Source organism: Passer montanus, unplaced genomic scaffold (genome assembly GCF_014805655.1).
Source record: "Passer montanus isolate IOZ18808 unplaced genomic scaffold, ASM1480565v1 scaffold141, whole genome shotgun sequence".
NCBI lineage: Eukaryota > Metazoa > Chordata > Aves > Passeriformes > Passeridae > Passer > Passer montanus.
In genome coordinates this window covers 361,135-387,519 of record NW_024361053.1, presented here as the reverse complement: position 1 = coordinate 387,519, position 26,385 = coordinate 361,135, and the positions used below count along the sequence as shown (strand labels likewise).

Genomic DNA, 26,385 nt, shown 5'->3' with positions numbered 1-26,385 from the left:
GGCCAAGGAAGAAATGGGCTCTGACACATCTAGCTGTGCTGGGCACTGGTTTAAAGCCCTCCATGGGCTCTGTCCTACATCAGAATTTTAATAACTCAGTTCAAAGTGGGTTCAAATCCTCATTTCAGCCAGTTCTGACAACACTAACAGCAGTACCTGGAAGCATAATATTAAATTACAAAGTGTTGGAGATAATTCTCCTACCCCCTTGCTGTGCCTGTCAGCTTTATTCTCCCACATAACTCAAAGGGTAGGCAGCCATAATGACCATTTACTGGGAGGAAGGAGCTACTTCAGGATACTCTCAGCTCCATTTCTGTTGCAGATGAGGGTGCACCTCCAGAAGACATTGAGAAGGTGGCAAATTATGTCCTGCAAATAAACCTTCCCCTGACTCCACAAGAGCTCAGAGGCATGCTTGGCAAACTCCAAAGCATTATGAACCACTGTGAGAAGTACAAACTGAATAATAAGAGAAACATAAAAAGGGAGGACGCTCAGACACTGCTGGTGGAGGCACAAGAAGTTGAGTAAGTAGAGTTGGAGTAAGTGGTGTGTTCTCATTCTGCTGTGCCAGCTCCAGCTGGGGTGGCACTGTGCACAGTAGGACTGCTCCATACCCTGGCAGTAGCACTGGAAGGAGAGTTCAGATGGAGATTTCACCTTGCCTTTTCCACAGGGCCCCTCCAGCAAGAAGGAGCCATCGCCACTGGGGCTGCAGGAGCCAACATGCTGAAAGGAAGCAGCTCCTGGCAGCTCTTGGCTCCTCTGCCTGCTGGGTCAGAGAGGCCAGAGCAGCTCCTTAACTCCACCTTGGACCTGGGGGAGCATTACATCTGGCTCACTGGGTGGTTTGAGTAAGGGTGAGAATGACCCAACAAGAGAAAAAACTTGTTCACCCATGAGTCTTCCCTGCTAGCTGTGCACCACCAGGCAGTCAGCAGCACCCAACCTCACCCTGAGTACAGCAACTCAGGTGCTCCCCCACAAAGTCCTTTCCTGAGGTTTTGCTTTACCAATTTACCACAATTTTAATGGTTGTTGTTGTTGGACTTGAGGAAACAATCCTGTGTGTCAGCATGGGTGTATTTGAAACATGTTCTCACCTTGCTCACCCCACCATGATACTACATACACTTCCTTTTTCCATTTTAGCAAAGCAGCTAAAGCTCTTCTGCCAGTGGATGAAATTAATAATAAACTAAAAAATGTTGTGAAGTCCCAAGAGCACTCCAAAACCACCATCATAAAGTTAAATGAAGAGATACAAGGAATCAGAACAAAAATCTCTCAGGTATCTTGCTGCAAATATTTTAATTTATTTGCTAGATTTATTAGAAAGAGATACTTCATTCTGAAGTTTCCTTAAGGTAAACTTAAATAAACAAAACCAGAATGTGGCACAGATATGACACCAATTCCATACTGCTTAAGAGTCTCTTAATCCATGGACAGTCCCTCATTACCATGCTCCACAAGCTGAATGGATGTTGCATAAGAAATCACAGCCTTCAATTGCTCTGTTTTAGGCTGAGAACCAAGTGAACAAGACAAATGATAAACTGAATGACTTGTCAGCCAAACAGACTGAGGTGGAAGATGAAAGTGCCACATGGCAAGCAAAAATGCTGATGAGCAAGAACCAAGCTACAAAGGCAAAAGCAGAGGCAGAAGCAGCTCACAAGCGAGCCCAGAAAATTGATAATGTAAGCCCTTCTGTCACATGTTAAGGGGGGAAAAACCTCGTCTCTTAATCCATGGACAGTCCCTCATTACCATGCTCCCCACAAGATGAATGGATGTTGCATAAGAAATCACAGCCTTCAATTGCTCTGTTTTAGGCTGAGAACCAAGTGAACAAGACAAATGATAAACTGAATGACTTGTCAGCCAAACAGACTGAGGTGGAAGATGAAAGTGCCACATGGCAAGCAAAAATGCTGATGAGCAAGAACCAAGCTACAAAGGCAAGAGCAGAGGCAGAATCAGCTCACAAGCAAGCCCAGAAAATTGATAATGTAAGCCTTTCTGTCACATGTTAAGGGGAAAAAAAACCTTCTCCATGTTTAATAGTATTTTTGCTTCAGAAGCATTGCCATGCTGTCATAAAAACTTAACATTTTCCTTATGCCATGCAGTGTAAAATGCCACAGTTAAGAAGAATTTGTGTTTTATTTTAAGGTTTCTGGCATACACTTCTGTTTGCTTGAATGACAGAAAACATACACATTTCTCTGGCTACTTCATGACATTTTTCCTTGCAGTGTGTATAAGACTTGTAGTCACCATGGGCACCAATAAACACAACAGAACAAATCACAAAACCAGATATTAAAATACATGAGTGATGGAAGCAGCCTGACAATTCATCCTGTGCCGTTCTCCTTCAGAGAAAATTGCTGTGGGAGTTACTTGGAGTTTTTGATTGGCTTGGTGCTTTCCAGTAGTTCAGGGTTTTTTTTTAAATGCATAGGAATTTGCTAAAATGGCAAGAACCAAGTACCCACACAACAAGCTTGGAACATGGCCATACTTCTAAGTTACAAGAACTGTAGGCAAAATCTAAACTGCAGCCTCAACAGCCACCTAGATCAGCAGGGAACAGATTAGCCAGTAAATATTACTGCAGCTGAAAATGTAAAAACCCCAATGCTGCTACAGATAATTCATTACATTTGAATTAAGCCTTATGACAAAATGAAAGTTACAGAAAAGCCCTATCAACAGGAGCAAAACCAGCATAAATTTAAACACTTCAACATTTTTTTTATATCCTTGCCCCTCCCTCTCCTTTAGATTACTCCACTGTCAGTTTGTTTTAATTGATTTCTATCCTGTCTTGCAAAGCATTTTTCAATGTCTACAAATTAAGGATATATTTTTTAATATTTAAGAGAATGAGAAATCTAAACTTTGGTTCAGAAGGATGTTTAAAAAAGTATTAAAACTTCCTTCTGTACACCAGATTAATTATGAGATGCTCTTAAACAAGGTAATGACATTTTGTTACAGGAATTTACTGACGTTAAAAGAAAGTACACCATTCTTCAAGAAAAGCTAAAAATCCAAGGACCTCCAAATGTAACACTAAAAAAAGTGAAGCAGTTGAAAAAAGAAGCAGAAAAACTGGCTGAAGAGACTGAAAAGAAGATAAAAAGAATAACAGGTGATGTTCTCACTTCCACAGTGAGTGGTAAGCACTGTGTAGTCATGAATTCAAGGCTACAGTCCTTGCCCACAGACACACTAAGTTCACCCAAAATTAGGTTTCTAACAATTTACCTGGTGAAAATCCCTGCCTGAAGCTACTCATTTTAAAAGCAGTTGAATTGATTTGGCTTATGTACTTTTTCTGACTTAAATAGATTGCTGTAAGCAAAGGTTAAGAACTGTCCACACAGTGGACACAGTTCTTTCTTCAGTTTAAAAACAGGGCAAGTGCAAAACCTGCATAAAAACCTGGCTGCAGATTTAGCTGGAGGCCCTGATTTATGCATTTGCTTTGGGCACTTGGACCTTCTATTCTTCCTCTCTGCTCTGTCTTTCCCACCCAGGCAAGGACTTGTGTGACAGCTGTAGGGCAGCTGTTTTCCATCAGCCCATACTTGTTCCCCTTCAGACATTATCTCTGAGCAATGGCAGAGCAAACCAGCTACAACTACCAGCTACCAGTGGAGACTGAAGCTGGTGTGCCCTGAATCTGTGGGGCCGTGGCTGTCAGACAGAGGGGTCATGGGCCCTGCTGACCAGAGCTGCTGTGGCTGTGCTGTCACCACACGGGCTCAGAGGGTCACAAAAAGGAGGAGCACATCTCATGTCCCTGCACACAGGAAACCAAATTCTTATAGTCAAGGACTGGGCATTCCCACTGGGAACCCCTAAGCCTAGGATTCTGCCAGGCTCAATATCAGAAAATACCACATAACATCAGCAAAACTGAAGCAGAAACTCTATCCCAGGAGAATAGTCTTCAGGACAGGATCCAAATAAATATTTTGAGCACATACCTTGAGAAAAGGCATTAAGATTATCCAAGTCACTCTAAATGCCCGGATGATAAGGACATTAGAAACAGGCAGTGAATCCTGTGGGTATAACTCATTACCAATATCTTTACATTGGTGTAGCTTCACAGGAACCAGCATAAAACAGTTACACAAGTGAGGGAGACCTAAGCCCATCACACCCAAACTGTCTAGGCTTTACACACATCAGTGGACAACTGTCCCTCTGAGTGTTTCCATTTAAACCAAGCCCTTTAAGAGCTCCATGTCCTGTCCCATCCTAGCTGATGGACAAAAGCACATGCTGAGAAATTAATTTCTTCAAGGCTGTCATGCTCCTCTTGCTATCCAGAAGCCAGACTTTTCCATCCAGTTGCACATATAATATTCCCCATTCAAAATAGGCTTATTGCCTCTAGAACTTATGGGAAAAGAAATGCTGCTAATCACTGGATTTTACTTACACAACAAATGTGAGCATCATTGCTCACATTATTGCACATCTCTGCTCTTCCAGATTTGGAGAAGAAGCTTCAGGAACTGAATCAGACCAAACAAGATAAAGCAGAGCAACTGAGACAACTAGAGGAACAAGTGATAGCCATTAAAAATGAAATAATGGAGCAGGAAAGCAAGTATGCAACATGCAAGAGTTAGGGTCTGAACAGACCACCAGGTAAAATGAAGCTGAAATCACCATGATTATCACATCCTGAGCATCCTGGCACAGGCCGTCCGGAAATACATCTGAAGTGGCCTAGTGAATTATGTAATTTTGTCTTTTTTTCTTTTTCTTCTTTTGTCCAGTTGAGTTTATATGGAAATAGGAAATACATTGTAATAAACCATGTGATTTAGTAATCAGGTGTAGTCTTTGAGGGAGCTCTACAATATACTCCTGTGACAGTCTAGGGCTTCTTGTGGCAGGTTGGAAATGCAAAAGCAGGATTGCTCAGAGAGCTGCTGGTAGCTGCCTCAAAGACAGGCTCCCAACACCCCGTGTCTTCTGCCACCCCCTAAAATCCGTGCCATGACCTGCACGGGCTGCCCAGACTCGGACGGGGCGATGCCGATCAAGCCCTGCGGGCTCCCGCAGCCGCCCGCTGACAGCCAGCGGCAGCGCAGGCATCGTCACTGCTGCAGCCCCGTCTCCCCCTGAGGCAGAGCGGATCCCTCAGCAGAGCCCTGGCGCTGGGAGGGCCCCGCTGCTCTCCCCGGAGATGCGGCGGGCAGCAGCTCCGGCCGGGCGGTGGGCGGCAGAGCCCATTCCCCGGAGCCCGCTGGATGGCAGTGCTCGGATGCTCAAGGCAGAAAACAACTTAGAAATCTTTTATCGGGCATTGCCGCTCCTGCGAGGCACGTTTTTCTTATGCTTACAGGGGGTTTCACGCATTTTTCATTAATGTAACAACTGGAGAATAACTCCAGCTCTCAGGTTTAAGCTGTGAGTCTAAAGGGCCAGAAATGTTGAAAACCAACTTCTCCAGCTGTTCTCCCACAATGCAGCACTTCACAGAAGTCAGGGTTCACTCAGCAATTTCTTTTAGCCATCAAGAACAGATGAACTAGCTTGAATTTTAGGCTGTAAGTACTTATATATATATATATTAATAAAGAAGGAATCTGTGGTTAAGCAAGTGGTACAGATGTTTTAAAAAGACTGAAGTGAGCTACACCTCAGTTTCAAACTCCCACCCTTTTATGCATACTCCTGCAGGACACAGAGCAGACTAAGGATGGGTTTTCCTCAGCCAAAACCAGTTGTGTCATTGCTGGCTGGACTGTCCCACTGTGAGAGACTTCACTCAGCACGGTGCTGCTCCAGAGCTCGGATGCAGCCCAGACCACATCTGTAAAACTCAGGAATGCTCTGCGGGAGCACAGGGCTCTTAACATTTACTCATGCCAGCAGCACCCGTGAAACAATCCTTATCGATCCCACGGAGATAAACACTGCATAGTCATCACCCTGTGTTTACAAGAGCTAAAGCAGCATTGGTATGCGCTGGGGGCTTGGGTGGGAATTGCTGGCAGATGAGATTTCAGAGATACTCCTCTAACTCAAACCAGCTGCACTCCAGGGCAATGTGCAACATGCATTACACTGTAACACATTCTGTTGTGAAAATAATGGAATCAAATTAGAATTTTGATATCATCTAACAAAGCCACCTGAACTCAGGAATGCACGGAATTTGTGGGTTAGCATTTTCTGAATTTTAGCACCTGTGAGGAGTGAGGCTTCTTTCTAAGTTACTAAGCTGTAATCAGATGATTGTATTTAGGCTGACTTTGACCTGATGAAATCAAACATCTCTGTTTCACTCGGAGCACACACCAAGCTGCTCACGTGCAGGTCTCCAGGTAATGAAGGATTTTCTGCAGGTTTCAATGCATCTCTGCTGGACTGCTGGAAGAGGCAAACTGAAGCTCTTTGACAGAAATTCCCAATTGCATATAAACCAAAATTATTTCATTCATATTTAAAAATCTGAATTCACAAGCAAAAAGTTGAAAGAGAACTTCCTCCTAAAATCCACTGTTGACTATGAGAATTGCTGAATGGCTTTCCACAAGCTGCATGGATGAGAAATCTGTAAACACAAGGCAGTCAAACAAGCCTGGAGAGGAGATGTATGCATGGGGGGAAACAGAAATGGCTGGAAGGAAAGCGGAAGCAGGAACGAGAAATTCAACACAGAGTCTAACCTCCCCTCCCTGCCTCCAAGCATGCTCAGACACAAAGGAAACAGATCTGATGGGACCAGTGGCCACAGAACTCCAAATCCATCCTGTGACAACTTCTGAGGTTTACAACTATGCAGCATTTCCCACTGGCAGTGACACAAAAACTTTCAAAGTATTTTTTCAAAATTAATTTGTGGGGAAAATGCTGTCTCTAGATAAAAAAAATACCTATTTGTAGTTCCCCCTGGACCTCCTCCTTGTGGGCAGAAATGGCTTCAGAAAACTGTTTCTTGAAAAAGAATTGAAATAAGTTTCCTGCTGCAGAGCATTTTTACTTCAATGGCATTAATCAAAATGCAAACAACACAATCAAACTGACATAGAATCAAAGATATATTTAATCAAAATCATATCATCAGCTCTGTCTACCAGGCATTTGATCACTGCAGTGTTTTAATAAGAGCATGGCTGATCAAGTGGGTCCCACTGAGGTCAAATTGTAAAATTTTGTTTTTTGAGACTTCCACCCACACACAAACACGGACACTCCAGGGCAGTAAAGGTGGTTCACCAACCACAGGATAGGGCACAAAACTGATTTTTTATCATTTGAAGAATCAAATTAAAATACTCCCACTCATTATTTGTCATGAGCACTGCAGAGAGGGAGGGACACAAGTCCCCTGTTCCTAATTCTTGCACACTGAGTGTGGTGGTTTCTGTAATGTCTGAAAGAACAGCACAGTTCTGGGTGATGGTGGCCACCCCAGGCTGTGGCTGGAGCTCCAGCTCAACCCCTGATGTCGCACGGCAGGGTCACCCCCAGGCTGGAACAAAGCACGTTTTCATCCTCTCTGTGCCAGGGCACAAAGGAGCCTATAGGGGTAGATAGGACTTCTACAAGGCTATGAAACAAGAAAAAAGAAAGAAAGAAAAAAAAAGAAAATTTAAAAAAAAAAAAAAAAAAGAGAGAGCAAAAACTTCAAAGCTGGAAAAATACGACAGAAAAAGTCCAGTGGCAATGGAACAGTTGCACAAGGGGTGATCCTGCTGCCCATCTGCCATGGGCCAGAGAAGGCTCTACCAGCAGCAAAGTAAAACATTTTCTGTTAGTGGGGGGACAAAATGTTTGCTGTACTGAAGCTTAGGAAATACAACAGGGTTATGAAACTGAATTTGTTTTCTGAATTTAGAAGATCACATGGGAGAAGAAGTTTAGAATATTACAATTCCTGCCCTGTCACTGTAGAATGATTTAATTTTATGGATATCTTTAATGAAACAGCTCCACAAGTTCTTTAATCCAGAGTCTTGGGTTATGTTTCAAACCTGGTGTTTAACCTTTAGGGCAAGTCACTTGGTATCTCTCTGTTTCTGCTTATCCATCTGTAAAATGAGAATGAACATATTTACCTACCTTGGCAGGGTTTGCTGGGCCAGACAGACCGTGGTGTGTTTTCATTCTGGCACTGCAAATAGTGAGGGCAAAGTGTTCTTGGGGGGCACTGGTACCTGGTAAAGATTTACACAAGTACACGTGTTACACGTGTGCAAGCAGAACCTGGGTACATAAACCCAGGCATTCGTCCCAGCCACGTCCATCTTTTATACAGACTCCTAGGCGTTTATTTAACACTAAACACTTTCCCTGGGTGCTGAGGGAACTCTGCCCCACAGAGGCCAGGGCACTGATGTGGGAGGCTGGGGCGCAGGGGCAGCTCCAGCACAGCCATTCATTCCTTGCAGCTGCCTCAGTGCCCCTGCGAAGGCAACAGTGCCCTGTGCTCCCAGGGAATGTGACACAGCCTGGCAGTGGCTGCTCTAGGCCAGCTGGACCTCTCTGCCTGTGCCAGAGCCAGACCTGGCAGCACAGCCACCATCCCCAGCAGCGGCACTCCAGAGCCACGTGTGCTGGCACTGCAGCACCAGGCAGAGTGGGGCTGCTGAGCCTTGCGTGGGACAGTTGTCAACCCCCTGGTTCTTTGCTGGGTTTTGGGCCTTACCACACAAGTATGCACCACTGTCCGTCCATCCATCCATCCATCCATCCATCCATCCTTTCCTCACAGCTTCATCCACACTAGCGGCAGAAGGCAGGATTAGGTCAATAACCCCATTCCTTCATTGTTTCTCCACCGACAGGGGCAGGGACGGGGGGCACCCGATTGCACCTATCCGCCACCCCCTTCCTTTCGCGGCACCCTGCCCAGAGCCCGCTCCGGACGCTGGAAGGAGCACAGTCTGCGGGCCGGGGGGCTGCAGTCCCCGGTGCCCCGCTCGGGCTCCCTGGCCACGGCGGGACAGGACCTCCCCTTGCCTCCCACCCGGACTGAGCTGCCCTTCCTCGACGGCTGCGCTGCCTGCCCCGGCGAGGGGCCGGGCTGCCCCAGGGCGGGGGGCCGGGCGGGAGGGGCTCGGCCCGGCCCCGCGGATGCGGAGGGGCGGAGGAGGAGGAGGAGGAGGAGGGCCAGGGCTGGGGGCACCCGGCGGCGCGGGGCCGCGGTCGGGAGCGGCGGCGCCTGCGTGGAGCGGCCGGAGCAGCGGCGTGCGGAGGGGCAGCCGCGTCCCGTCCCGTCGTGTCCTGTCCCGTCCGGTCCCGTCCCGTCCTGCCGCCCGCCATGGGCCGCCTCCCGCTGTACCTCTGCTGCTGCTGCCTCGGTAATCCCGCTCGGCTCCGCTCCGCTCCGTTCGCCGTCGGGGCGCGGCGGGCAGGGCGCGCCTGGGCAGCGCCCGCCGGGGCGGCTCGGGGCGCCCAGCCCGGCCGCGCTCCCGCTGCCCTCTCTCACCCTCTGTCCCCTCTCTCCCTCCGCGCAGCGCTGTGGCCCGCGGCGGCGCAGGAGCCCGAGTACAGCTATGGCTGCGCCGAGGGCAGCTGCTACCCCGCCACCGGCGACCTGCTCATCGGCCGCGCCGCCCGCCTCTCCGCCTCCTCCACCTGCGGCCTCCGCCAGCCCGAGCCCTACTGCATCGTCAGCCACCTCCAGGTGAGCGCCGGGCGCGGGCGGGCAGCGCTCCCGGGCACCGCGCTCGCTGCCGGCGCTGCGGGGCTGTCCCGGGGCTGGGGCAGCCAGGGCTGTGCCGGGGCTGTGCCGGGGCTGTACCGGGGCGGTGCGGGGTGCGCCCCCGCGGGCAGCCCCCGGCCCGGGGGAATGGGATGGGACGGGACGAGCCGCCGCCCGCGGGTGGGAAGCGCGGGCAGCGGTGCCCGCTGGGGCAGCATCGTGCCCCGTGCGGGACTCCACACCCTGGCTCCAGGGAATCCCCCGCGGCTTTCGGATCCGACCCCCCTTTCCTGATCGAGGCCAGTAAGGGAGAATGTGCCGCAGTAAGTTCAATTAATGCTTTATTTCCCGGCTCGCTCGGAGCCGTCTAGACAGCTTCCTAAAGGAGAGTGGGCTGTAGGGCTCGGCAGTGTTTTGTCCACAGTCCCCATAATGTAATCGCATGTGTATGGTCTCAGAGTGAAAGGATGTGAATAAAGTTGTCTCAGCACATCTGGTGAATTGTTGCCTTTTAAAGCCAGAAGCAGCTCAGCAAACTTAAAATCTCTGAGAGAGAAGGGATGGTGGAGAAGAATAAACTATCAGTTATACGTGGAACTCTGTTGAACTGAAAGTAAAGGGATAATCTCCGGACGAATTACTGTGGAGACAATAGGGCCGGATTCTGGCACTTGGAAGGAAAACCACAGGAAGCAGGGGAGGCTGTAGCACTTGACTCATTTGTGCCCTGAAGTTACCAAGTCTCCCTTCATCCTTTCCCCACCTTTAGTTTTACCATATAAGTTCTGTCTAATAGCATTAATACTTTATTTGACGTGGGATTTAGCTTCACTGAACATTTTCTGTGTACATTGGGATTGACCTCAACAGTGTAAGCATCTCTGGTAGAAAAAAATAACAAAGGTGCTTTGTTACATTTTCTTGTCACTTGTTGAAGTGCCGTTGTAAAAAGCATCACTTCAGAAGCTCTCATGTACCCATATTCCTGATCTCCCAGCCCTGGTTCAGCATTTGGGATGTCCCTGGTTATTCTGAGGTACAGTGTGTGGTATTGAAGAAATCGTGGGAGTTGCCATTATCCTCTTAGTAACATGAGGCGTGGCTGCACTGAGTGCTTGGCAGAATTAGGTCTTCTAGGATTCAGTTTTGATCAGAGAAAAGGAGCAAGTTGTGGCATGAAGTGTGGGGGGAGAGAAGCCTGGAGCAGACAGTAGGGATTGTCTTCCTGGGACCCCTGCTCTTGCCGTTCTTTCTGCTGGAGGAGTGTTTGAGGGCTCGTGGGAGGTGAAGCCCTGAGCTTGGGAGGAGCCACTGAAGCCAGAACTGGTGAAATGGAAAGCCTGTGTGGTGCAGACCTGCCAGCTGTCACATTCTTGGCTGATAAAGCATAGCATTTGTCTCCATAAACGTGCTGGAGGAATGATGCTTGTGTGGCTTTCGGCAGGGATGAGTTGTTGGTGTGTTGGGGCTCCTTCACTGCCATCCAATGAGCTCCTCTCCCTCATCTGCCCCCTCCCGTTGGTCTGGGCAGGAACCCTCCTTTTTGGATCAGTTTGCACCTTACCTTGCAGTCAGAAAGTGGTGGTTTTAAGCACAAGGACAATGCAAAAATAGCACTCTTTGTAGTAATAGCCATGATGGCATTTTGTCCCCTAAGAAGAAGCTTCTGGCTTTCCAAGGAGCACATCCCAGACTTGTTCTGATGGTTTTGCTTGGGCAGACCTTGTAATGTGTGCAGATTGACTTTATGTACACAGTTTGAGGTTGCAATACCAGCTGAAGATGCGAGGTTTGGGTAGGAGTTGGACAAGCTGAATTTAGGGAAAAGGGCTAAATCGCTGAGGGCCCCTGGATGTGCTCTGAGTCTCATGGGAGGTATCCCTAATGCAGACAGCTTGCATCTCCAAGCCAGCTTCCAAAAGCCAGAGTTATTTCTCACGAGCTGCTAAGATGCAGTTTTGCACGTGTGCATTTTTACAGAAGCAATTCAGCAATTTTCTGTAGATGTTGCCATTGGTTTTGAATTCCACTGGAGAATACGTGCACTGGAAGAGATTTTCTGAAACTGCAATTTTCATTGAAAGCATGCTTCCCATAAAAATGAAGTTTATGGAATTCCTGGCATATTTTCCATTTGGCAATTTGCATTAATTCATCGAGGTAAAAAACACTTAGCTTTTCAACAAAAAAAAAATCTTTGATGACTCCTGCAGGCAAAATGAGTGGAATGTGATATGGATGGAAAATACTCTTATCTGCAGGAAGCAACTATTGCCCCATGGATGAAATCAGTAATGCTGATTATCGTGTTGTTTCAGGAGGACAAAAAATGTTTCATATGTGATTCGGAGGATCCCTTCCACGATACTCTCAATCCCGACAGTCATCGCATTGAAAATGTTGTCACCACGTTTGATCCCAATCGCCTGAAGCTCTGGTGGCAGTCGGAAAATGGTATGCGGTTTGTCCGGGGCAATTTCCGGGGCTGGGAGCTGTTTTCCCTCCTTTTGTTTAAGGGTACCTGTGGGTTTGCTCTTATCTCTGGCCTGCTGGTTACTGCCCTGTGAGGGATCACGCTGTGTGAGGAGCCATGAGTAAAACTGGCTGCTTTTTGTGCCCTGGAGCAGTCCTTAATCTGTAACAAAACCCCTGGAGTCCTCCAGGAGTGTTGGAAACAGCCGTCCAAGCACTCTGCAAGAGTCCTTTCCTAAAGAGATGAGTTTCCCACACTGGCCTCAGATATTCCTCATATTTGGGCAGCAAGAGCAGAGCAGCCTTCCAGGAGTAAAAATCCCTGGGCTTCCCCACGCTGGGGGCTGGGGAAGGAGGGGGTTTGGGTGCAGAGCTGGCCCTTGCCCTGCCTGCACGCCTCCCATTTCCTTTTCCTACCCCAGGACAGTAAAGCCAGGGATATCTCTTACCCTACATGCTGCATTCTCCCTCCTAAACTCCTTGAATTTCTGTACCATTTGCCAAACAAGAAAATTAACAGCAAAACCAAGCCAGATCGTTAAAAACAAAAATTGCATATTAGTTTGGTGGGGTTTTTGTTTTTTCTTTTACTCCTTCCTCCGCCTGTTTTACTTTTCTGGTTATGCTTTTGGCATGCCTTCATACACAAAACAAGGCAGCAAGGGTTTCTCAAACAGCAGTCCTACCCTGAAACCTTAAAGCCAGCTGGACAGGGTGGGATTTCTGCAAATGCATTGGCAGCAGATGCCTCATTGTATATGAGGGAAAAAAAAAGTAATATTTTTAACAGTTTTGCTGCCTGGTAAAGAAAGATTTTCACTAAATCCTTTTTAACCATTTAGATCAACTGCTTGCCGCCAGCAGTTCTCTTCCAGCATTCCACATAATTCATGTTTTTTGCAACAGGCTTGGCAGCATTCACACAGAAAAGTTTCTTAGCTCATAAGGTCATGAAAATGTCCTTCAACAATAAAAAACAAATGATTCTTTCTGTCCAATTCATGTTTTCAGGCATACAGCATAAGGGACCATTGCTGCATGCTTCACAGAAGGTTACAGCTGGTCAAAATTTTAAGTGCCTTATTGTTTTATTATTTTCATTTCTTACCCTTTCTCCTCTCTGTAAATCTTGATTTTATTTTTTATTTCTAACTACAGTATAATTAGTATCCAGCTGTTTCGAGAGCTCTTTTCACAAGGCAAAATAATATTTCTGGCTGTTTTTCTTCCTTTCTGTGTAGAGTCCTTGACCACAGGTTTGGTTACAGCAGTTGGAAAACCTTTTTCCTCTCACCATTTCCTTAACCCTTGGAACTGCAAAGCAGGACTGTGATAGTTGCTTTAGGAGTGTCTCAAAACCAGGTTATAAAGGAGCTGTTCTTGTGGACAGGAGAGTCCAGAGTGAGTGAAAAATGGGGAATGGCCCCCCCAGACATCAGTGAGACTGGGGGTATTAGGGCTGCAGAAGCTTGTGCTGCTGCCAAGAGGCTGGGCTGTGGGAGAACAGCCTGCAGCCACCACACACATCTGGGCTCAGCATCCCCAGCTGGACTGGGGGCTTTGGTGCCAGCACCCAGCTTGTGGTGGGCCCATGTTTGCCCAAGTCCAGCGATGCCAGGCACACCATTGTCTGTCTCAAACTGCACTGCAGGCTCACGCTCTGTGCTGGGCTCCGTCCTTGTAGCGCGGTCGGTGCTGATCGCGCGCAGGAATCCCATGCGTGATGCTCTTCAGCAGGTTCTTGGTGTCTCCCTCTCTACCTCAGGCACACACTAAACCATCATATTCCTTTTCCACATCAGAGCCAAGTGGTAAAGAAAACAGTCTCATGCCAACAGATTGAAGAGCTTTGGCAAAATTTTGATGTAGAAACGGGCAGGTGTATTTGTTTGCTGAACTCCTTCTTTTCTCTGCCCCTGCAGGTTTGGAAAACGTAACTATCCAGCTGGACCTGGAGGCTGAGTTTCATTTCACTCATCTCATTATGACCTTCAAGGTAAGAAAGCCACAGCCTTACCCCTAAAAAATGAGGAAATCGGAGGTCTGATAGTCCTTCACATCTATTTGATATTTGGGATTTGGGCTTTGTCTGAACTGTTTGGCCTGAGTTTTTCAGAGCTGCCAACCATTAACCAGTGCTGAAGTCATGCAGAAAGGCAGAGTACTGATTTGTCTTTGAATTCCAGTGAGGCTGCAGAAGGAGTCATGCTGAAGCTGGGTTTTGTGTTGGTGTGTCTCTGGTGGTTGTATTCTAGAAGATTGTTGGCTAAGCCATGTAGCAGCAAGGGTTTTTTTCCTGAAAAAAAGTTGGCCATGGTATCAAGTTTTCATTTGGCAAATGGAAAGGTCTTCAGGAAGAAGGAACATCTGTACACAAAGTGTCTTTGTTTTTTTACAAACAGATGTCTTGGAATGGTAGCTTACGTCCTGTACATCCTAAATGTTTTTCCCATGTGGACAGATTAATCTCTTCATTTTTACGCATCAGCTTTCTAGGACAGCTGGTTCCTCTTTCCTGTGGCATCCACTAGGGTTTCTCCTTGTGACTTAAGGTGGTGGCTGAGGTGAAAGGTGGTCATTTCTACTGAAGCCAGCAGTGAGGGACCCCCAAAAAACCCTGACACTGCAGACATTGTACCCCTTGGTCTGCTGTCGGGAGGAAGACTGCAGGGGAAAGATAGTTTTAATGATGCCTTGTGGGCTTTGTGTGGTAGACAGTTGAGCTGCCTTACTTCTGGGCTGCTAAATTTTTTTGTTGGGTGACATACTAGTTTCTAAGTTGGGTGATATTTTCAGCCAGGAAGCAGAGAGACTGAAATGCTTTTGTGCTTGGCTCTGGGAGGTCCTCCTCTGAATACATAAAACTAAGGAAGAGATTGTTGCCATTTCTTGGTAGGTACAAGCCAGGGTTAAATAAATATCTGGTTTTTGAAAGGCAGCACAAAAATTAAAACATGATTTTATGTACGTCAGAGGAATTATTTTTTTTTTCTAAACTTCATGAGTTTGTTGTTCTAGAGTTGGATACATGTAGGTAAGTAGGACAGTGGTTTGTGTGAAGCAGATGCAGCCTGCCAGAGTCTGGACAAGGCCAGCTGGAGGAGAGTCACTGGGGACTGGGGCAGTCAAATGGAGCATGAGTGGATGAAGCTGAAACTCTCAGTCTCCATAAAGAAGGTTTTCTTAAGGCAGCACAGAGGACAGCTGGAACATCAGGGGTGCTGCAAAAGGTCATGTGGTCAGACAAAGGAAATGCTGGGGCTTCTCTGAGCTTCAGAGGTACCTGCTCAGCAGTAACTTCTGGATCTCAGAGCTGGGTGGGAGGCACTGGCAGTGACCTCCTGCTCCCTGCAGCAGCAGAGGAGGCCCATTAGGTCCTTTGTAAAAGATCAGGCAAAAAGATACAACAAGGAAGAAGGTTCTGCTACTTTCCACAAGCTGTGGGAAAAAATCTTTTTGTCTCTGTAAAGCCCTTCTTTAACCCCCACTTTTTAGAAAGGGTTTGGAATCAAAAAAACTTACAAGTTTTTGTGTTTAAGCCCTTGGCCACTGAGTGCTGTCTTTTGAAGATGGGTAGTAGTCTATGGTTTGATGAGTGTTATTTCATGTATCTGCCTCTGAGAAGAAAGTGGAATATCATCAGAAAAGTATTTCCAGTATTTCCACATATGGGAAATAGTTGGTGCAGGGAGAGAGATTAAAATCCAGACATGTGGATTGCTCACACTAGTAAGATTTAATGTACATGCAAATAATAATTAACCAAATGAAATCTCTTGTTTTTCTAACTGTTAGACATTCCGTCCTGCTGCAATGTTGATTGAAAGATCGTCTGACTTTGGACAGACTTGGCACGTTTACAGGTATTTTGCATATGACTGTGAGAGCTCATTTCCTGGGATTTCAACTGGACCCATGAAGAAAGTGGATGATATAATCTGTGATTCCCGATACTCTGACATTGAACCTTCAACAGAGGGAGAGGTCAGAGACAATTTTTCTAATATGTTGATTGTGTAGACTTTTTCCTTACAAATTTGGATTCTCTTATTTTTGAAGCTGAATCTTTTGTTGTTTGATTTTTCCTCCAGGTGATATATCGTGTTCTAGATCCTGCTTTTCGAATTGAAGATCCATACAGTCCAAGGATTCAGAGTATGTATGCAGTTGCCTTTCAGGCTGATTTGAGAGCATTTCAGTACTTACTTGCTTACAAAAACAAGTAATCCACTAACAGATCATGCATTAGCCCTGATAGCAGTTTTGAAGTCATAGGAATACCTTTTCCTGACTCATACAGTGATGTGCAGGGAAATAAAGATCAGTGTTGTGAACTCAAGGGATTGCTCTTGCACACTTCCTTGGATTTGGTCCTTTTCTTAATTGATCAGAGATTTATTTTCATTAAAGACCCCCTTTCCCCAAAATACATGCAGTTGCCAAGAGAAACCTTGGAATGTGATCCTGTAATTGTACAGTATTCAGAAAGCAAATGAAGAGAGCTACAATGGTACTTATTTCATTGTGCATTTCTAGCTAAAATCATTGGGGTTGTGTTTTATTTTTCAGAACAAAGTTGTGACTTTGGAACAGTTTGCCATGGTAGCACTGCATGTCTGGGCCACTCAGATGTGGTCATAGCTAAAATCATTGGGGTTGTGTTTTATTTTTCAGAACAAAGTTGTGACTTTGGAACAGTTGGCCATGGTAACTGTTGGGGCATGTCTGGGCCACTCAGATGTGGTTGTAAACCACAACTTGCTGTAGTGTTCGTGCATGGTCATGGCAATACATGAGGGATCTGTTGCTCAGTTTAAGAGAAACCTTGTGGGGTGTTTGGCCTGAGGGAACTGCAGTGCTTGGCCTTAACCTGACCTCTGATTTAATATGCATTCTCAGGCTGGGTTCATGTCCTTCAGTGTAAAGCTACCTGGAGCAAAAGGAAATATGTGAAGTAGAGGAGTGTCTGCTCGTTGCTATGAGTTTAATGTTTTTTTTTCTTTACTCAACATTTTAAAGGAGAAACTGCCTTCATGTGCTTGAAGTGCTTTGTCAAGCCTAGTTCAAGGCTATAGGAAATTACATAGGATATACAATACCAAAGTAGACATCTGGGTGGTATTAATTAGTGCAATATTGTATTCCCATGGATTATCCCTCAAGAAATTCTTTGTATTTGGTCAGTGATGGGGTATTACTTCTTTCCACAAAATGTAACTAATTACATTTCCTAGGAAAGTTGGGTGGGTACAACAGAAGAATTATTTGTCTTTGTTTCCAGCTAAGACTTTTTCCAAAAGTCTCATAACTCTAATGGCTCCTGGTCCTCTTGGCAGCAGTTTCTTGATATCAAGTCCTTACCCATCTTATATTTTAAAACCCCAAATAACCAATATCTTTTAGGTAGTGCTTTTCTCCTTGCCTTTAACGTTTGTGTATGTGCCTGTGCATGTCTATAATAAAATAGACCATTATTTTAAATTATGCTTAAACTTACTTATACAGTTATCAACTTGTAGTAAAATAATGTAACTTCTTTTTTTTTTTAATTTGGGGAGTGATGTGTAGGTGCTGAAATTAAATCTGATCTAATCTGCCCATAGGAAGCATGCTTAGGAAGTCACTCCTGACTTCCTCCCATTCAAAATATCTGGTAAATAGCTCCAAAACAGGCTTGCTGGTTATGTATTTTGTGTGTGTCCCCTGCAGACCTATTGAAGATCACAAATCTGAGAGTCAAATTTGTCAAGCTGCACACGCTGGGAGATAACCTGTTGGACTCCAGGATGGAGATCCGAGAGAAGTACTACTATGCCATCTACGACATGGTGGTCCGCGGGAACTGCTTCTGCTACGGGCACGCCAGCGAGTGCGCGCCCGTGGAGGGCTTGGACGAGGAGGTGGAAGGAATGGTAAATATTCACACTCTTCTGCACAAAGCTCTTCTTGTCTGTGCCTCTCTTAAGTGATTTGAACACAAATGTGAAGATGATATTCTGTCCCTCACCTCTACGCGCTTGATTTCCAAACAACAAAACTGTTGTAATTATTCCTCCTTGGCAAACACATCTGTCATTATTGGTATTAATCAAACACGTATCTTAGACCAGGTGATAAATGTTTTAGCATTCCTTTTCTGATCATGTTACAGGGCTGATGAAACTGAAAGGTAGGAATGAAGAAAGGGAGCGTAACCTTAATTGGTCAGAGACTGATGTATGAGTTGACTTGGTTACCTTAAAATTGAAGTGGAATAGAGGCATCAAAGGCTGAAACACTTGTGAATCAAGCATAACCTGTGTTTGTATTAGTCGTTACCAGCTGAAAAATCCAGGTTGTAGCTCTAATAAACACAGGCCCTGAAGGAAAACCTGATTGCTTCCATGGTATGCTGCTGCACAAGTGCACATCCCTTCTGGGGTCTGCTTTTCCCCATGGTTTGTGCATGACAAGCCATACTAGCACCCTGTTAATGGGTGAGTTATTAACTGGTTGGAGATGTGGAAGCATGTGGGAGGATTGTGTGGGCTCTCCAGGGCTGCAGGATGCTGTCGAGCCGAGTGCTCCACTGCCCTGTGTTTGGTCAGTGTCTACACCCAAGCTTTGCCTTTAGCATTGTGGCTACAGTGCTGGTAGTGCCAGTGGCAGCAGCTGTCACACAACCACTCTTGGTCTGCTTGGTGCTTGTTCTGTACACAGGGCAAAGGCAAAACCTGGGGCTGATGGATAAACACCATCCAAACTGTCTGTTATCTTTGCTCTGAGAGCCAAGGCAGGGCTGGAAAGAGGGCACTGGGCTAGTGACCTGCTGATGTAAATAGATGCATGTTAATAGCTAATTTACAGCTAATAAACTGCTGACGTTTAAAGTTCCAAGAGGCTTCTGTGGTTATTGGAGTGGAGCTGTGTTCTCCTTCTTTCTTTCTGAAAGCATTTATTCTGGCACTAGTTCTAGTAAGGAAAGAAGGACTAGTTCTAGTAAGGAAAGAAATTTGTATGAGGACACCTGGGATTGGAGTGGAGCTGTGCTCTCCTTCTTTCTTTCTGAAAGCATTTATTCTGGCACTAGTTCTAGTAAGGAAAGAAGGACAAATTTGTATGAGGACACCTGGTCAGGTGAAGGACATTCCTGTGGCCCTTTTTTGCCTTTTCTAAATGCAGTTACATGGATTAAAGTCTCCAAAAGTATATGTCTATTATGTGCTAACTTTATTTTGCATTCATTGTAGAATGGTTTGGGGTTTTTTACTTTTTCATTTATAAACAACTCATCTTTTCATTATTTTTTTAATTTCCTCCCTTTTTTTTTCAATTACAGGTTCATGGTCACTGCATGTGCAGACATAATACCAAAGGATTAAACTGTGAGCAGTGTTTGGATTTCTACCATGACTTACCCTGGCGCCCCGCTGAAGGTCGCAACAGTAACGCATGCAAAAGTGAGTTGCAGTAAAATGCAGAGCTGGGTGCCGTGAGCGTTACACGCTGTTACTTGGGCTTGTGTAAAATCCTTGTGTGTAAAACCCTTCATGTTCTTTGCTTGGCACCGGTGTGTCTTTCCCGCAGAGTTGCACTTCCCCCAGGACTCTCACTCTGCTTTCTGTCTTTGTCACAGAGTGCAACTGCAATGGCCACTCCAGCCAGTGCCACTTCGACATGGCCGTGTACATGACGACGGGGAACACCAGCGGGGGAGTGTGTGACGAGTGCCAGCACAACACCATGGGACGCAACTGCGAGCAGTGCAAGCCCTTCTACTTCCAGCACCCGGAGAGGGACCTGCGGGACCCCGACGTCTGTGAGCGTAAGTGAGCCCCACTCCGCAGGTGGGAATGGCCTTGGGATCCCTGAGGAAATGTGGCTGTCTTGGAGGTCTTGAGGGAGCATGGCTGGGTTTTGTTTTCTCTTTGAGGATCTGGGAATTTACCTGGTCATTGTGTGTCCAACCCAGATCATGTTTAATACTTGCAGGAGTGACAGTTTCTACACAGCAGTTGAATTTCAGTAATCCAGTGTGAGACTTGGCCTTTCATTTTGTAGCAGTTAATAAAACACGTGTGACGCTTCCTTCTTAGCTTGCAACTGTGACCCAGCTGGCTCCCAGAATGGTGGGATCTGCGACCGCTACACTGATTTCTCCACCGGCCTCATTGCTGGACAGTGCCGTTGTAAATTATTTGTCGAGGGGGAGCGTTGTGACCTCTGCAAAGAAGGTTTCTATGGCCTGAGTGCTGATGACCCAGCGGGCTGTCAGTGTGAGTAAAAACATATGTTCCTTTATGTGTGACCAAAAGCTCTTTGAGGAACTGTTAGTGCCAGGAGAAGTTGGTTTGTAGGATGGATTTTTTTTCCTTTTTTTTCATGTTTTGGCTAAAGGAAAAACATTAGTGTAGATTTGATGAGCTTGGAGTCCATCAACCCTTGCAAAGCAGTTTGCCATTTGATCCTTCTAGTGTATTCAGTGGAAATAGCATAATCCTCCTTATTTCTTTTCAATGATGAGTCTCTAGGCCAGGGAAGTTTTACTGGGATGGGTGGTGGGCAAAGAATGAAATTAATTTCTGTAATGGGGAATTCAGGGGAAACTTCATTGTATATATTTAAGTTGAACATGTCTAAAATATGACTTAAGTTGAACACTGTCTAAAATATCGAAGTCACATTTTTAGACAGTGTTCAATTTAAATATAGACATTAAAATATGTTTTTTACCTGCCTATTTTAATATGCTTTTGACCTGCCTGTTTGTATTTCCCAATGTAGCTTGTGCGTGTAATCCTCTGGGTACCCACCCTGGGGGCAATCCTTGTGATTCGGAGACAGGAAACTGCTATTGTAAGCGTCTGGTGACAGGAAAGCAGTGCAATCAATGTCTGGCAAGTAGTTCACCGTAAAATCATTTAGGAGAAACTGGTGTGAGGGAGGTTGGAGTGTGGGAAGAATGGAGCAAGGTGCTGGCCACTGTCTCTGGCTGCCTGCTAGCCCATGCCTGGCATTCAGGCTGTAGAGGGCACCTTGAGATGTCAGGAGCCATGAAGTGTGCTGTGTTTTGGGGAGCTGGGATGCATGTCAAGGCAGACAGGAGCATCCAGTCTAATTCCTAGACCCATAAAAAGGGAGACATTAGGAAACCTGTGGTTGCTCTAAAAATGAGGGATCTAGGGCAATTCTGCTGAAGTCCTTGCTGGGGTGAAAGACAAAATGGTCAGGGAAACAGTGTTACCAAAAAAATTGCTTCCTAAACAGGCCATTATTTTAGGCAGGGATTATTTCACACACATACATTTCCATGTGTTTATGCATGCTGGAGTGTTATAGAAACACACTGTCAGATAACTGGATGTGTTTGTACAAACACTGAGAAACTCTTATCTAGCAGTGAACTGCATGGAAAAACCAAACAAGTCTGCCTGTCTGTCTATCCAGCAAGCAAGTTGCAGAGTAGCAGCCCTGCAAGGGCAGTGCCCTACACAAATACCCACTGCCCCATGTGGCTCTCTTGTCCTTGAAATGGTCAGCAAGGTGGGAGGAGAGCAGGTAGGGAAGTGCTGTTGGTGCTTGTGGGGGTAGACCCACAACCAGCGCAGCAGGATCCATGGGTTGTGGGGTGTGCTGAGTGTTTAAAACTGTGCCTTTGGGTTAGATGGAGCTAAGTCTGCAGCAGGTTACAGTGCTGGTGATGTTTCCTCCTGCAGCCCGAGCACTGGGGCCTGAGCAATGACATGGACGGGTGTCGGCCCTGCGACTGCGACCAGGGGGGAGCGCTGAACAACAAGTGAGTCTCAGCCCAGTTCCTCTCCTGTAATCACTCACCCAGCCTCATGATTTTGGAACCACAGCATCCAGGGCTCATTGTGCTCTGGGGGAGGATGTTTGATACCCATCTTTCTGCTTCAGAAGGTGGTAGACCTTGATTGCAGCAAAGGTGGCAGGGGCATCCATGTCTTTTCTGTATTTAGCAACCTCTGTTTGTGCCACTGGTGCAAGTGAATGTGTAAAACTGTTTTTAGTGTACCTCTGCCTTTGTCAGTCATGGTAGGAACTAGGTGTGGATTAAGCTCTGTCTTGGCTGTAACCCAGGGTATGGTCCATGTCAAAGCTTTGCTCTTACAGGATGAAAGTAGGACTCGGGCATGATGTGGGCATGGACAGTGACATGGATATGCTGGTCTTACTTTGCTCCCAAATCACCCTTTGGCCAATCTCTCTGCCCAGTGGTGCTAAGGGAAGCATGCTAGCTGCACTGGTCTGCTCCGTTGCCCCCAGTGGTGCTGCATGGAGTAGGATGTGGACCTGGAACTGCCCACTGGGGAGATGGACATTTTTTAGAGAAAATTGTAAGTTTTGAATATGTATCCATCAGCATCAGCATGGAAAGTTGTAGCTTAGATGCCCTGTCAATGGGATGCTGGGTAGCCAGCCTGCTTCTCTGACCAGAGCAGTTCTCTGTGTGCTAGGTGTGTGTCCAACCTCTGGCTTGTCAATAGCACCATATTCTTTGGCTCCTTTTTTTCTTTCCCCTCTCCTCTTCCTTCCACAAACTCTTTGAAATGTCATGCTTTTGTCTAAAGCCACGGAAGTTTCCCAAGGGGGTCAGAGAACTGTTTCCCACTGAAGCTCATGGGACCACACTGAGGGAGTGTGGGACACATCTTGGTGTGTCTCCATAGGTCATCACAGCCTACAGACACCCCATCTGCACCAGGGATTGCCGTGGGAATGTCCCACGGGCCGTCTCTGCTGTCTGCTCCCGAGTGAATGATTAGCCCTTGGCAGACAGCAGTGTGGATGTTAGGGATTATTTACTCCCCCGTGCTTGCTCCCTGCGCACAGATGGGTTACACCACACAGCCCATGACAGCTCCCCCAGCACAGCTGCTTCCAGGGCTGTGGGGTAACAGCCCAGCCATGGCCCAGCCCGTTTCCCATGCACTGAGCCCACGATTGCAAAAGCGAGTGGGGAGGGGACTGCAGTGTCCTGGCACGGGCAGGCAGCAGCTGTGCTTTCCTCCAGCCGCAGGAGGACCGCAAAGCCCAGCTCTGGCTCCTGACTCCGCTCTCTCATGTCATCAGGAAGGGAGAGCTTTGCTCTCCTCGGGGCTCCTCTCCTCAGCTGCTGAATTGCTGCTTTCTGGCTCCTGCTCTAGGTGTGGGATGCTGTGCCTCGCCCAGAATTCATCCCTGTGGTGTAACCCAGGTGGTGGAGTTACTGCCTCCCTGGAGGGGATGCTTCCCAGCTCCTCTTCTGGGACAGCTAAGGCACTTCTGGCATCTCAAAGTGAACATTTAAGAGAATCTCTGCAACTTCAAAACCAGTTTAAGTTAAAAATTACTCTTTGTCTGGGGACTTGAGGAATCTGGAGAATGTTCATGGAAACCAGAGGCATTTGCGTTTAGAAAATGTTTCTAAGTCCCACTCAGATTTAAAGAAAGAAGTGTATTTTGGTGGACCAAAAAACCTTCCTTTCAAGAAGTGTGATTGGGTGTGTGCAAAATGTTCTTAAAGGTTCTTTATGATGCAGGACAGACTCTAGGGACAATAACACAGCCAAAGGCAGTTTGGAGATAGGGGTGTATTGAGTAAAGAAAATGGCTCATTATGAAAGAAGGGGAAATCTGTGTGTCACTCTGGACAGACCTTCTGGTGATGGCCCTGACTGCCCCATGTCACTGGTTGAGTCTGTCCTACTGTAAAGCAGCCAGGGGTGGTTTCCCCCCACTGTAGCTGCTGATGGTGACCTGTCTGGATGCTTTGCAGCAAGTGAGAGCAGCTCAACATCCTGGGGCACGTAGGATCTTGCATGTTATTGCTCTGTCTGAGACCATACAAACAGATACACTGCCTGTGTGGCTTGCAAGCTTGGAGCCCAAGGCTGCCCTTGGCTTCAGGGTAGATATGCCTTTTGGCTAGGTCTGGTAGCAAGTAAAGCTCCCAGAACTCCTGTGTCCCAGGAAATCACTGCATCCATAGCATGAAATCCTCTTGCCATCCAAACAGAGGGAACTAGTTTTAAACTGCCTACTGGAAATGTTCCTGGTTCGTGCTTGCTTCCAGCCTGAGCCTGGATTTGTTGTTTTGGAGAGTGCTGGTTGGGTTGAGCCAGGTCTGTACCTGAGACTGTGCTACTGGGTTGGTAGTGCAGGTGGCCCAACTGCAGAGCCCGAGAGCCTCTCCTGTGTGCTGTATTCAGAAGTGCTTCTCTTCCTGTGTCATTTAAAATGTCATAGCTCCATCACTGTCTCAGCATAGCCAAGATCTGTTGTAAATTCATTCTCTTCCATTTTAGCTGCTCGAGTGAATCTGGCCAGTGTGAATGCCGGCCCCACATGTTTGGACGTCAGTGCAACCAGGTGGAGCCTGGCTATTACTTCATTTCACTTGATCATTACATCTACGAGGCAGAGGAAGCCAACTTGGGTCCTGTGAGTAGCAGTTTCAGTGGTCTGGGCTGTCTGGAGAGCTGTGGGAATGTTGTTTCACCAGTTGGCTCTTGGAAGTGTCTTTTCTACTCTACGTCTTTTGCAATTAAAATGTGGAAAACACAAAACTGAAATGTATCAGAAAACCATTAACCTGTAGCTTTTCAATCTTAGTATCAATAAATAATGGAGTAATTGAGGGGGGAGGAATTGCAATTTTTTTAAACCTGTTTTTTTGATTATGACTGTACAGTTAGTTTTCTGTCACCATCCGTCTCTGTAGCCCACCACATCCACTTCTTCTCTTATGTCAAGAGAGGTGGACACAGACACTGGTTCTTCTCTCTGGTGCCATTTCACTGGGAGTGAACAAAGTACACATTTAAGCATATTGCCACAGTTTTTATAGTTTCTGTACATGAGTAACATATATTTTATTAATGACTAAAACCATATTGGTTGTGCAAAATACTATTTTTGTAAGTGAGGTTGCCTCTAGCTTGTTTTGCCTGCTGGCATGGTATAGCAGGGTTTCTGGCTCTTTCTCTTGCCCATCACACAGCCTTGCTTTCAATTCATTAACAGCAGCTAGGTGATTATATCAATCACTTTTGCCTCCAGCAAGGAGACAGGGAGATGGAAATAATGGTTTCTGTAAAGCAGCAGATCCTTTCCTGCCTACAATCAGGGTACTTGTTGCTCTAATTTATTTATTTTAAGCAAAATGCAGCCACTTTGCAGTTTCAGCCAAGACTGAGGAGTTTTTGCTGTCATATAATTGCAGAAAGGGAAGGCAGCACAGAGCAGAAGTTGTACCACAGCAGAGGGCACATGAGCTGGCACAGGGTTTTTGGTGCATACGTGTCTGCCCAACTGGAGAGGTGGTACCTGAGGCCCTCCAAGACTCAGGGATGGAGAAGCCCAGCACAAAAATCCACCCTGCCAAACAGAGCAAGGGGATGTGCTGCTGGTTTGCCTTTTGAAACCTTGAGAACAAACAATTTAAAAAAACATCAATATTAAAAAGCTTTCTCACAAATCTGATGATAGAATAAAACTCCAAATTCACAGATAGGGACCCAGCACAGGACAAAATGCAGTGGCACAGAGTTGTAGGGATTGATAGGCAATGCCAAGCCCCCAATGTCCTTGCTCACATCCTGCCTGCCACCCTTTCTGAGGAGCTCTGATTTTTGTGCAAAGCCAAAGGCTAATAACTTACAGTCAGGCTCTGTTCAAAGAGTGTGAGAATACATGAAGGGACATCCTGAAGTGATACGTATATATGTAGACATTTCCTAGCATTTTATCCCTTTCTACTGAAGCAGCTTCCTTAGGAATGCACAGGATGTTGTTCTATGGAGAGAACTATTTGTGGATACAGATACATTTGAAACAGGAAATTTGAGCTTCATGTTTCTATTTTCTGTTACATTTTTCTTCTTCTTTGCTTTATATAAAAAACAGATAAAAAACCTGAGACTGAAAAGGGTGACCATGTGTTGATTTGGCTAGGAAATACCTATCAATAATTAGGATCTCTGTTCTTTAGTGATACCCTGCTCATTAAAGCCACAATCTGCTTTTCCAATATTATTTTGAGCAGCAGTTTGGTTTGAAACAGCCTGGTGTAGTCAGGGAGCAATTAGCACTCAGCCTTCGATGGTTAATGGAACAGTGATCTGCCACTGCAGTAAATCCTACTGCTACAAGTACAATGTGGAAATCTGTATGGTGAATGAGATGTCAGAGCTGGTGAATTAGTTACTCACAGCAAGTTTTTAAATTTAATTCTGCAC

General features: G+C 46.2%; 2 protein-coding genes and 1 long non-coding RNA gene across 3 annotated transcripts in view; 2 read left to right on the top strand and 1 right to left on the bottom strand.

Annotated features, from left to right (window-relative positions):
* LAMB4 (laminin subunit beta 4) overlaps positions 1-5,065 on the top strand; it is a 43,577-nt gene extending 38,512 nt beyond the window's left edge. Inside the window, exons 30-34 of the mRNA XM_039700494.1 lie at positions 326-530; positions 1,156-1,294; positions 1,530-1,706; positions 3,013-3,166; positions 4,522-5,065. Of these exons, the coding sequence (XP_039556428.1) occupies positions 326-530; positions 1,156-1,294; positions 1,530-1,706; positions 3,013-3,166; positions 4,522-4,661 (815 nt within the window). The 3' untranslated portion in view covers positions 4,662-5,065. The remainder of the gene's footprint in view (positions 1-325; positions 531-1,155; positions 1,295-1,529; positions 1,707-3,012; positions 3,167-4,521) is intronic.
* Positions 1-9,455, bottom strand: part of LOC120498130 — a 33,985-nt gene extending 24,530 nt beyond the window's left edge. The window contains exons 1-2 of the long non-coding RNA XR_005626641.1: positions 9,332-9,455; positions 8,110-8,204 (exon numbers count right to left, since the gene is read on the bottom strand). This is a non-coding gene — a long non-coding RNA (uncharacterized LOC120498130). The remainder of the gene's footprint in view (positions 1-8,109; positions 8,205-9,331) is intronic.
* The window catches only part of LAMB1 (laminin subunit beta 1), a 42,809-nt gene continuing 25,542 nt past the window's right edge, over positions 9,119-26,385 (top strand). The window contains exons 1-13 of the mRNA XM_039700492.1: positions 9,119-9,350; positions 9,507-9,676; positions 12,013-12,148; positions 14,089-14,162; positions 15,962-16,150; positions 16,258-16,321; positions 17,876-18,078; positions 19,485-19,605; positions 19,782-19,970; positions 20,242-20,421; positions 20,930-21,042; positions 21,862-21,941; positions 24,454-24,589. Of these exons, the coding sequence (XP_039556426.1) occupies positions 9,311-9,350; positions 9,507-9,676; positions 12,013-12,148; positions 14,089-14,162; positions 15,962-16,150; positions 16,258-16,321; positions 17,876-18,078; positions 19,485-19,605; positions 19,782-19,970; positions 20,242-20,421; positions 20,930-21,042; positions 21,862-21,941; positions 24,454-24,589 (1,695 nt within the window). The 5' untranslated portion in view covers positions 9,119-9,310. The remainder of the gene's footprint in view (positions 9,351-9,506; positions 9,677-12,012; positions 12,149-14,088; positions 14,163-15,961; positions 16,151-16,257; positions 16,322-17,875; positions 18,079-19,484; positions 19,606-19,781; positions 19,971-20,241; positions 20,422-20,929; positions 21,043-21,861; positions 21,942-24,453; positions 24,590-26,385) is intronic.